The sequence below is a fragment of the Babylonia areolata genome, chromosome 34 (genome assembly GCF_041734735.1).
Source record: "Babylonia areolata isolate BAREFJ2019XMU chromosome 34, ASM4173473v1, whole genome shotgun sequence".
NCBI lineage: Eukaryota > Metazoa > Mollusca > Gastropoda > Neogastropoda > Buccinidae > Babylonia > Babylonia areolata.
In genome coordinates this window covers 13,256,745-13,268,777 of record NC_134909.1, presented here as the reverse complement: position 1 = coordinate 13,268,777, position 12,033 = coordinate 13,256,745, and the positions used below count along the sequence as shown (strand labels likewise).

General features: G+C 42.4%; 1 protein-coding gene across 4 annotated transcripts in view; it reads left to right on the top strand.

The window, feature by feature from the left end:
- Positions 1 to 1,705: 1,705 nt before the first annotated feature.
- The window catches only part of LOC143277622 (ATP-binding cassette sub-family G member 4-like), a 41,273-nt gene continuing 30,945 nt past the window's right edge, over positions 1,706 to 12,033 (top strand). For 3 of the 4 annotated variants that reach the window (XM_076582506.1, XM_076582505.1, XM_076582503.1), the window contains exons 1-5: positions 1,706 to 1,755; positions 6,845 to 7,278; positions 8,056 to 8,254; positions 9,750 to 9,867; positions 10,291 to 10,480. In XM_076582506.1, the coding sequence (XP_076438621.1) occupies positions 7,255 to 7,278; positions 8,056 to 8,254; positions 9,750 to 9,867; positions 10,291 to 10,480 (531 nt within the window). In that variant the 5' untranslated portion in view covers positions 1,706 to 1,755; positions 6,845 to 7,254. Of the gene's footprint in view, positions 1,756 to 2,023; positions 2,199 to 6,844; positions 7,279 to 8,055; positions 8,255 to 9,749; positions 9,868 to 10,290; positions 10,481 to 12,033 lie in introns of those variants that run through there. The other variant, XM_076582504.1, reaches the window with a different exon arrangement.

Sequence of the window (12,033 nt, the reverse complement as noted above, 5' to 3'; positions counted from 1 at the left end):
ATCACCATCAGACAGACACTGAAGTGGGAATCTTCAAAGAGAAGAGAGAAGTGGCTGCAGACCACGACAGACATGGAGAAGATGCACAGAAGATGTGTGGACAGTCTACAGGGGCTGAAACAAAAGACGGCAGCCCCAAACCCAGTCCACTTGAGAAGTGCTGTGATTGTGGCTTTATCATTCCTCAAGGAGTCCCAAGGGAGACATCAGACAATGTATATATATATATGTGCTTGTGTCTACTAAAGTGTTACATATGCACGTAACCTAGACACAAGACATTATGTAAGCAGCTAGAGGACGTGCAGCGCTGAGCCACAAAGCTGATCTCCTCGATCGGTGAGCTACCTTTCGCGGAAAGACTAGAACGACTCGACCTGCCTAGCCTGGAACACAGACGACTCAGAGGGGATATGATAGACACATTCAAGTGTGTCCACGGACTCCACAGAACCGAAAAACCAAAACTTGAAACTGCTGAGGAATCAGGCAGCAGAGGAAACGCGAAGAAACTGTTCCCGCACCACACCCACTGCGACACCAGGAAACACTTTTTCAGTGAAAGGGTCACCAAGACATGGAACAGTCTCCCAGACAAAGTGGTCTTGGCACCATCGGTGAATGCCTTTAAGAACAGACTGGATGTCTACTGGAAGAACAAGCCAGGCAAGTACAATCCGTCTTGCCAATAAGCCACACATGCAAATTTAGTATGTACAACTGACGACCCACACGGAGCGATGAACAGGTCTTCAAGACCTAAAACATCGTACAGTTCAAGTTCAAGTTCAAGTTCAAGTAACTTACTTGACAAACAAGCATCTGTGTGTTTGTTTACACACATAGGAGGCATGCATGCAAGGCACTGTGATTCAAGAAAAACTGCGCCAACAAAGCTCTCTACAAAAATCCTGACAAAGAAGCTTGGTGAAGACATGACAACATTGCAAAACCCATGGCATCCATGTTCATTGAGAAGAAAAACCAACAGCACAGATATAAAGCTCAGCACACACACACACACACACACACACACACACACACACACACACACACACACACACACACACACACACACACACACACACACACACAAAAGGCTACACTTGTGACAACAAAGGTCAGCAAAAACCTTGACAGTGTACACAGTGTGGTGTGTGTGTGTGTGTGTGTGTGTGTGTGTGTGTGTGTGTGTGTGTGTGTGTGTGTGTGTGTGTGTGGTGTGTGTGTGTGTGGGGGGGGGGGGGGGGGGGGGGAGTGAGAACAAGGCTGAGCAAATATGACAAACTTTGAACAAAAACCACAACACAACAATCCAATTAGCAAAAATAAATCTCTCTCTCTCTCTAATAATAATAATAATAAAGAATTGTGGACATATTCATATCTCTGTTGTTGAGTAATCCATAATTGGTTTTGAAAAGTAGAGTGTTGCATAAAACATTGTAATGTATCGTTACAATGCACGTCTAAACTATCTGAATAAGGAAAACACAAACACGAAGAAGAACCTAAAAGTATACGGCTCAAGACCAGCGCCTTGGGTTAATGAGTAGGTAAGGTATCTGCTCCAACTTTTTAGCAGACGTGATACAGCGAAAATGGACCAGTTCGTATGTTATGACGCCCCCTTGGAAACAGAAACTGAAAGTACACGCGAGTAATCTTCTCTTAGATACGTAAACTTCCGGTTATCACGTGACGTTACAACCTTACATTGCATGTGTGAATGTGCTTCCTTCTGACAAGAGAAGGGTAAGAAGTTAATTTATTATTTTACTCTTTCGTCACAGTCCTTTTCAGTTAGGTATACACTGAAACCCAGGCAATTATACTTTCCTAATAAAACCAGATATGCCATGTCGCCATGCAGTGTGTCGTCTGTAGGACTGAATTTTAACGTCTGCTTCTGTTCCAGCGTGTCATAATTTATGCGGTCAGATGGTGGTGGTCTAAAATTAGAAACGGAATCTAAACAAGCACGGGAGGAGTGTGCTGCGTACTACTTACTTGCTGACTGGACTTTACCCCAGATGATCAGTTGAGGACATAGTTTCCATTACTCAGTCCTTGTCACGAGCTAACCAGGCAGCGACAGAGTGTAGAACATTGTCTGGGGGGATTGTTAAGGTGCAGTTATGTCAAGGACGGACAAAGACTTCAAGTTAACCTACCTTCCTTCAGGCGGGAATGCACTGGTAAGCTTCATCACGGATGTCATTTTGATCTTTTGGGACGTTGACAAAGGCAGGAATATATAATGATAGCGCGCGACTGAGACAAAGGCAGCAATATTATTTTGTCATAAGAACGTATAACTCGAACAAAGGGAGCAGTCCAAGTAAGAACATACTGCCACATACATGTTCAGTTAAGTATTACCAGAAAAGCCGAACGAGATTTCCTTCCTACTTTATTTTTCTTCCCAGATTTCCTTCCTACTTTGTTTTCTTTGTTTCTATTGCTCATTGTAATTTGACCACTGCCGTTTTAGAGGAAGGAGAACAATGTTAAGTAATATACAGAAAGTAAGTATTTTGCACTTAATCAATTTTGCACTGTTTTTCTTTCACCTCTGATCTACTGATTTGTTATTTTTGATTTTGTTATATATTCATAATCTAAATCTGGTGTATCAGGAAAAAATATCATGACTACCATTAGAACAGCAGTGAAATTAGAGAATATTGATAAGCTGAAGCAGATGTTTTTCTCAATTTTGAACAGTTTTGCCTGACCATTATCAGTTAATTGATTGCCAGTGTCATGATTAGTGTCATGATTGGTGCATTTCTGCAGGTTTGTTTCCATAAGGTTTTCCTTTCCATTTTTTTTCTCTCTCTATCTCTTCTCTCTTTCTTGCTCACTCTGTATGTCTGTCTTTCTATCTGTCTTCATCCATTGGAATTTTCTTTAAATGTATACACAATTTTATTTTTATTTATCCTTTTTTTTCATATGGGTTTTAAATCTTAATCCTGTATTCAGATAGAACTTTACATGTGGTTAGTCTGAATTGCAGTCTGCTCAAGAAATTACCCAAATGCAAACCTTTAAAATACACACAGACACAGACATGCAGATAGGCAGACACATGCTCTCTCACGCACACCGGTATATTTATGATAAATAACACAGTTTAAAATGAATTTTGCAGTTATACGAATTTGTTGTGAAATGCGAAATGAAACATTTTGGAAAATGATAAGAAGTGCACAGTCATGCTGATTCAGTCATTCAGCAAAAAATCCTACTGGACATGAGCAAATTTGATTATCTGCTGGCATGAAGACTTGTTCAAATGACCAGCTGTGGTGAGAGAGCTTTGATGGTACAGACAGCATGTGTACTGACAAACGAAACAAGGCAGACAGTACTGCATGTTAACAACTCAGCACAGAGTGCCAAAAGTGTGTGCTGCTGCTGGATGCACAGAAATGATAATTAAATGGGTTTGATTTGGTCTTATGTCTGAATGGTCTTATGTTACTGGTGCAATTAGAAGTAGGCTGCATTTGCTCTATGATTGTTCATCCCAGTCACTTACACACACACCTCTTTAGATTATAGATAGCATAAGACTTGTCAGGTGTGTGTCTGCAAGATGTGTGCATGTGAATACGTTTTGATACATGTGTGTGTAGATAGAGGATGGGGCCTGGGTATACATGTTCAGATGTTGGTGAAGGGAATCTATGAGACTGCAAAGTGGTACATTTATTAGCCTTATATGCGTGTGTGTATATTTTTGCACATAAGTGTGTGTTTGTGTACACATGAAAGCATGTGTACGTTAAGAGTGCGCAGGAGTTCACTCTATAAGGCCTGTTGTCATTTTTGAATTGCCTTCTGTGTATGCTTCTTTTTATTCTGTTTCTATGTACTTACAAATTTGCTTGCTTTTTTTTTGTTTTGTTTTTTTGTTTTTTTTACACACATGCATGCAGATACCCCTCCACACACACACACAATATATATATCTATCTATCTATCTATCTATCTGTATATCAATATATATTCAGAAGTCAGAGTCTGAACAGATTGTACAAGTGTAAGCACTCTCCTTCCCTCTTTCTCTCTCCTTTCTCTCCTATTCTCTCTCACATTCTCTCTCTTTATACCTTGGGACAGGCTGCCAGTCAGATATAATACATGTGTATGCATGCGTGTCTGCATCCATGTATGTGTGTGTGAATTAGTGAGTGTCAGTGTTTACAATAAATGTGATGAAAGGACGCATTTAGATTTCCAAATCTGGAAATACAGAAATTTTGTTGTTACTCTGGAAATTTTGATTGAGAGAATTATACATTTTTTTTTTATGAAGAGTAAGAAGACTGATCCACATTGGTCATTAGAAACTGTCAGTGCGTCTGGTGACCCCTGACTTTGTACTTTGTGTCATTATCGGATTATGCAGTGATGACGCATCATGGTGGGGCCATAGAGTGATTCCGGGTGTGTGTGTGTGTGTGTGTGTGTGTGTGTATGTGTGTTGTGTTGTGTTGTGTGTGTGTGTTTGTGTTGTGGTGTGTTGTGTGTGTGTGTGTGTGTGTGTGTGTGTGTTGTGTGTTGTGTTGTGTGTGTGTGTTGTGTTGTGTTGTGTTGTGTGTGTGTGTGTCACTGTGTGTGTGTGTGTGTGTATGTGTGTGTGTGTGTGTTGTGTTTTGTGTGTGTGTGTGTGTGTGTGTTGTGTTGTGTTGTGTTGTGTTGTGTTGTGTTGTGTTGTGTTGTGATGTGATTGTGTGTGTGTGTGTATGTGTGTGTGTTGTGTTGTGTTGTGTGTGTGTGTGTGTTGTGTTTTGTGTGTGTTGTGTTGTGTTGTGTTGTGTGTGTGTGTGTGTGTGTGTGTGTTGTGTTTTGTGTGTGTGTTGTGTGTGTGTTGTGTTTTGTGTGTGTTGTGTTGTGTTGTGTTGTGTGTGTGTTGTGTTTTGTGTGTGTGTGTGTGTGTGTGTGTGTTGTGTGTGTGTGTGTGTGTTGTGTTGTGTTGTGTTGTGTTGTGATGTGTTTGTGTGTGTGTGTGTATGTGTGTGTGTTGTGTTGTGTGTGTGTGTGTGTGTGTGTGTGTGTGTGTGTGTGTGTGTGTGTGTGAACATGTGCCTTTGCTTTTGTGTGCGTGTGTATGTGTGTCTGCGTGTGTTTGCATTTTTCACTTGCCGCCTGTGTATGGCGGTTGGGTGTGATAGGCGTGGCAATCCTCTCTCTCTCTCTCTCACCATTTATGTGTGTGTGCATGTTCATATTGTGTGCGCAAGCAAGTATGCACATGTGTGCATGTGTGGAAGCACGCATGTACGAGTTAACATGTGTGAGAGATGCAATGTGCCCTTTAGGAACATCCTATCATAAACAATGTATGAAGCGGTGGTGCTGTGGGACCTTTGTCTTGGTGGTGTGCCAGACTATTGATCTGTGTCACATGTCCCTGGTGAGGTCATCACTCAGGGGCTGACTACCGCTCGACCAAAAGAGGAGTGTTGGCCATGTGGTAATGCGTTTGCCTGGGAAGCGAGAGAATTTTAGCCAGCTGGTTCGAATCCCACACTCGCCAGTATTTTCTCCCCTGCCACTAGACCTTGACTGGTGGTCTGAAGGTGGGTGAGACGATTAACCAAAGTCCAGTGTGCAGTTTGCACTTTACATTTTTTGCAAAAGAACCCATGGCAATAAAAGGGTTGTCCCTTTCTAAGTAATTCAGAAAAGTCAATTTTGACAGGAAAACAAATACACTTGCAGTCAGAAGAAAAGAAAAGAAAAAAAAGGTAGTGTTTTATTTGTAGCGATGTGCTGTCTGGGGAGAGCAGCCCATATTTCTCACATAGAATTCTTTTGTGACAAAAGAGTTAAACAGTGTAACACAATGCAATGCAATGCAATATAGTAGTTTTAGTTTGTACAAAACCATTGTTCAGGGTGAAACAGAGACAAGATAACTAAAGACATAAGTATTTTCCAAGGGTGAAATAAGCACTGGTGTGCTCCAGTGGGAGATTGGGGATGAATTAGATAAGTGATTTTATCCTCTTTGTCAGAAGATAGTGGATGTAATTAGATGAGTAGTTATCATCATTGGCAGATAAGGGAGGTAATTAGGTATTCCACACTCTTGGGAGACAGGGGAGGTAATTAGTTAAGTATAGGCGGAGACTGAATATTTGGTGTTGAACTAAGAACATAAAAACATTTGTTGATATTGTACATGTACTTACTATCTACAGTTGCTGATGTTTTACTAACAATAGTTGTTGATGCTGTTTTGACATTGTAACAGCCTTTGTTGATGTTGTTCTAATGATATAGCAACAGATGTTGATGTTGAACAGTTATTGATATTAATTTTTGTGCAAACAGTAGAACAACAATTGTTGATCTTGTGCTAACATTGACAAAACAGTTGTTGATGTTGTATTAACACCATACTAACAGTTATGTTGCACTAACAGCAGTTGTTCATGTTGTACTAACAACGGCTTCGGATGTTGTTCTTGCAACAGTTGTGGATGTTGTACTAACATGACACCAATTAATGATATCATGCTAAAGTCTACAATTGTATTTTGCTAACAACTGTGTTCATGTTGTGCAAACATTATAAGAACAATTGTTGATGCTGTACTAACAAGAGTCATTGATGTTGTTCTAGCATTATGAGCGTTATAAGAACAATTGTTGATTTTGTACTAACAACAATTGTTGGTGTTTTACTAACATTAATTGTTGATGTTGTACTGACAGCAGTTGTTGTTGATGTTAATAGAACAACAACTGTTGTTGTTAAAGTTGTACTAATGATATTTGTTGTTGATGATGTTGAACTGACACACGAGCATTGATGTGATTTCAGTGCTGACAGCGGGGACAGGTGACCAGCACTGCCACAGGGGAGCGAACTCTGCAGTGTAGGCTGGCATCCTGTGACACTCGCCGCTGATATCAACGAAAGAAACTTAGCTCTCTTCCCCCTGAACCTGCAACCATTGGAAGCCATTCTGATCTTCTTAATTTTGGAGGGTGAAAAAAAGCCAGAAAGAAAAGGAACTGCTCTTGATGTTGGGATTTTTAGTCACACTGATGTTCGGAGCCCGCATTATTGCTGTTGACCTTGTTTTGACCTTGACCCCCTGACCTGACCTTAGCCTGAGGAAGTAGCCTTCTCTGGGTGTTAAGAAAGTGTGTCCTGTGACAGAGCCTTATCAGAAAGGTCAGGGGAAACTTTGACCTGCCAGAGGGAGCGTGTAGGGAGGATTGATCAGAATGGCGGAGCTTCTATCTGTTCAGGTAAGTGTGTTTCCGGCATTCTGCAGCTCTTGTTTTGTTGTTGTTGTTGTTGTTATCGTCATGGTGCTGTATTATTCAATTTATTGTGGATGGTTAGTCGATACTGTTTTCCTCAACTTTAACCCACTTATAGTGTAGAGCAACTAATGTGTGGTTCAGATCTGTCAAAATGCTGTGGTGAATCAGAATCAGAATGATTATATCTGCGAAACCTTCCCATGAATGAAACAGCTTACAAACAGCTCAGTAAAAGGAATGGATGTATTCAGGAATGCGGAGATTGACAGAGACAAGCGAGCAAACTGCACAACATATGTAGATTGTTTTGATGATGATGTCAGGGCTTTGTGTGTGTGTGTTTGTGTGCATGGTTTGGTGTGTGTGTGTGTCATTGTGTGTGTCAGTGTGTATGTCACTGTGTGTGTGGGTTTGCATGGTTTGGTGTGTGTGTGTAAGTGTGTGTGTGTAGTTTGGTGCATGTTGTGGTGAGTGTGTATGTGGGTGTAGGTGTGTGTTTGTGTGTGTACATGGTTTGGAGCGTGTGTGGTATGGCACTAAATGTGTATGTGTTTGTGTGAACCTGAGTGCATAGCTTGGGTGGGATGTATGCATGTGCGTGTGTGTGTGTACATCATCACAATGTGTTTGTTTGCACATACCCATGTGTTAACCCTACCATCCTGTCATCCCTTGCTTGCCCTCTTACCACTGCAAACGAGACACACATGACACACGTAGTACATCCACGTTAAACAGGCAATGTGCTGTCTTTCACAGGTTCAAATCCCCAAGCACTTGGGCCAGCTGCTCAAGTCACCAGACCCTAAGCGGTCTTTGACGGATGGTGGAGGTAGTGTTCGAGGCTCCATCACCAGCAAGGATGCCCGCAACAGCTCCCACCTCAAGCGTCGTCGTGCTGTTGACATCGAATTTCGGGACCTGCAATATTTTGTCAAAGAGGGGTCCAGGAATAAAGGTAAGGGAGTGATGGCCTAGAGGTAACGCGTCCGCCTAGGAAGCGAGAGAATCTGAGCGCGCTGGTTCGAATCACGGTTCAGCCGCCGATATTTTCTCCCCCTCCACTAGACCTTGAGTGGTGGTCTGGACGCTAGTCATTCGGATGAGACGATAAACTGAGGTCCCGTGTGCAGCATGCACTTAGCGCACTTAAAAGAACCCACGGCAACAAAAGGGTTGTTCCTGGCAAAATTCTGTAGAAAAATCCACATCGATAGGAAAAACAAATAAAACTGCATGCAGGAAAAAATACACAAAAAAAATGGGTGGCGCTGTAGTGTAGCGACGCGCTCTCCCTGGGGAGAGCAGCCCGAATTTCACACAGAGAAATCTGTTGTGATAAAAAGAAATACAAATGCAAGGGGTAGGGGTTGTGTGTTTGTGTGTGTGTGTGTGTGTGTGTGTGTGTGTGTGCTCCCTCAAGTGTTATGCTGTGAATATTGAGTTTGGGGCCTGTGGTATTTTGTCAAAGAGGGGTATAGATAGGGTGTAAGTGTGTGTGTGTTTGTGTTCCCTCAAGCGTTGTTTTGCCATTGATATTGAGTTTGCTGACCTGCGGTAGTTTGTCAGAGGGGTCCAGGACTAAAGGTAATTGGTGTGTGTGCGTGCGTGCGCGCGAGGTGGTGGTGAGGGAGAGTGTGGTGTGGTGTGGGGGGAGGTAATGACTTGTGGCTATTATTAGAGACCTCACTAACACAAACAAACAGCGCCTGTGAAGGAGTGAATAATTTGCTGCCTGTTGTTCCCTGTGGCATGTAGGGCACAGCAAAGATCTGCCACTCTTGTCTCTTTTGGGCCAGTCTCTGAATGGTTCCCCAGGTGTGCTTCAGGGTCTTGAGTTCTTCAACTGTTCTGTGCTTTCAGTTTCAGTTTCAGCAGCTCAAGGAGGCGTCACTGCGTTCGGACAAATCCATATACGCTACACCACATCTGCCAGGCAGATGCCTGACCAGCAGCGTAACCCAACGCGCTAAGTCAGGCCTTGAGAAAAAAAGAAAAAAAAGAAAAAAAAGAAAAAAAGAAAGGTGAATAAATAATAGATAAGCTTACATAAATAAATAAATAATAATTATAATATAAAAAAGATAGTAGTAATAATAATAATAAATAATAATAATAATAAATAAATGTTCTGTGCCAGGTGTTCTTTGTCCTTCCTGTCTTGTGTCTGCCTTCTGGTGTCCAGTGAATCGCTGTCTGGGTGATGTCACCTGGCTCCCTTTGCATGGTGTGTCCAGTCCATTTCCACCACCACCTCATGGTGATGGTCACCTTGATCTCTTGATTGAGCTGGGCAGGTAGTTGTTGATTGGAGGTGGTGTTTCCAGAAAGCTGGCAGGATTCTTTGGAGAGATTTTTATGTGGAAGGTTAGCAGCTTTGTTAGATCACTCTCAGTCATCCTCCAGCATTCCGAGAATGAGTGAATAAGGTGGGTGTGTAAATATTGTTGCAGGCCAGAAGATGATTCTCAAGTCAATCTCGGGAAAGTTCAGCAGTGGTCAGCTGACGGCTATCATGGGGCCTTCTGGTGCCGGCAAGTCGACGCTCATGGACATCGTTGCTGGATACAAGTCAGTCTCTCCACCTTTCTTTCTCTCTGTCTCTCTCTCTCTCTGTCTCTCTCGCTGAGAATGTATGAGAGTGTGGTATTGAGTGATAATGCTTTGATACTGTTGGAACAAGCTAAATGTGTTGTGGTATTATGTAAAATGACTCTTGTCACTCCCATGTCAATATGACCTTAGAGGTAATGACAATAAAATGTCAGTCTGTTTCTTCTCTCATGTCCATAGTTATGGGCATTGTTGCTGGATACAAGTCAGTCTCTCTCCCTCTCTCTCAACAACAACAGCAATCATAATATTGGTAATAATGATAATTATTATGACTATCATAATCATCATCGTCATAGTCAACCTGATCACCGTTCTTCTCACGCAGTCCGTTCCATTTCATTTCCTTTCTTTTCCTTTCCTCTCAATTTTTTTTTTCAGGACGAAGAACGTGATAGGCACCATCACGGTGGGCAAAAGGGAGCGAGACCTGCGCACCTTTCGCAAGATGTCGTGTTACATCATGCAGGACGACCACCTGCTGCCTCACCTGTCTGTGGAGGAGGCCATGATGTGCTCCGCCAACCTCAAACTGGACGAGCAGCTGTCAGCCCGCGAGAAGCGGGAAATGGTGGGTGGTGGGGGTGGTGTTCGTCTTGTTCTGATGCTGTATTTTATATTGTGCTGTGTCGATGTATTGTGTTGTATTGTCATGGTGGACGGGCGCAATAGCCGAGTGGTTAAAGCGTTGAACTGTCAGTCTGAGGGTCCCGGGTTTGAATCACGGTGACGGTGCCTGGTGGGTGGAGATTTTTACGATCTCCCAGGTCAACATATGTGCAGACCTGCTAGTGCCTGAACCCCCTTCGTGTGTGTATGCAAGCAGAAGATCAAATATGCACGTTAAAGATCCTGTAATCCATGTCAGCGTTCGGTGGGTTATGGAAACAAGAACATACCCAGCATGCACACCCCTGAAAACGGAGTATGGCTGCCTACATGGCAGGGTAAAAACGGTCATACACGTAAAAGCCCACTTGTGTACATACGAGTGAACGCAGAAGAAGAAGAAGTCATGGTGGAAGTGGAGTGTTGGTGTGGTTGGTGTTCATCTTTGGCTGTGCTGAATTTTATAGGGTATTGATATGCTTTTTTGTTTGTTTGTTTGTGTATTTTCTGTTTTTTGATTGTTTGTTTTGTTTGTTTTCTTTTCTTCTGTTCTTTGTCCTTCAAAAAAAAACAACAACAAAATTTGTGATGCAAGTTTCCATGTTGAGAAATATAACCTTCTGTGCAAAGGAGAAAAAAACCAAAAAAAACAAAAAAAAACCATTTACATAAAATCAAATATCAGACATCATCCACATATACATCCCATCCTGTCAGCTCTGGTCTTCTTCCGATACATGTCTGCTTTACATCCCTGCTGTCAGAACAAAGTCCTTTGAGTCAGAGTTCTTTCTCTCTCCCTCTTTTTTTTTTTTTTTGCTGTCCATCATCTGCACCGTTTCAGTGGCATTACTCCCACGCCGCTCATTTAGATTCCCCCATACACGGCCACACCCGGGCTCGTCCGTCGCAGTTCCAGCGTCGGCAGTCCACAGGGAACCATCGATGTTAGGTCGCCAGGAGGCCACACACCAGAGGAGACCCTGCACTGCTGCTGAGTCACTTCAGTGGTGTTCAGTGGTGCCTGTTCTGATTTTACGTACTTAGGACACCACCTACTAAGCCCCCTACTAACGACAATAATGGCTTAGTCGTGGAGCCAGACTGAGTGAGCGTCCCTCCCAGAGTAGAGACTGCCACCACGTAGAAGTGGGGGATAGTTGGTGTTCATCTTTATATCTGTACTGTTTTGTATTGTATTGTGTTGTGTCGTACTATATTGTGTTGTGTTGAAATTTTGGTTGGGGGATAGTTGGTGTTTGTCTTTATCTGTGCTGTATTTGTACTGTATTGTGTTGTTGTAACGGTGGATATTGGGATAGTTGGTCTTTGTCTTTATGCATACTGTATTTTAATGTATTTTGTCATAATAGTGGGTGGAGGGGTAGTTGGTGTTGTCATCCCATGGAAAATGGTTAGTTGGGGATAGTGGGTGCTGTCATCCCGTGAGAAATGGCACCAGAAGGTTTTATCTGTTGCATTAATAATAATAATGGATACTTATATAGCACACTA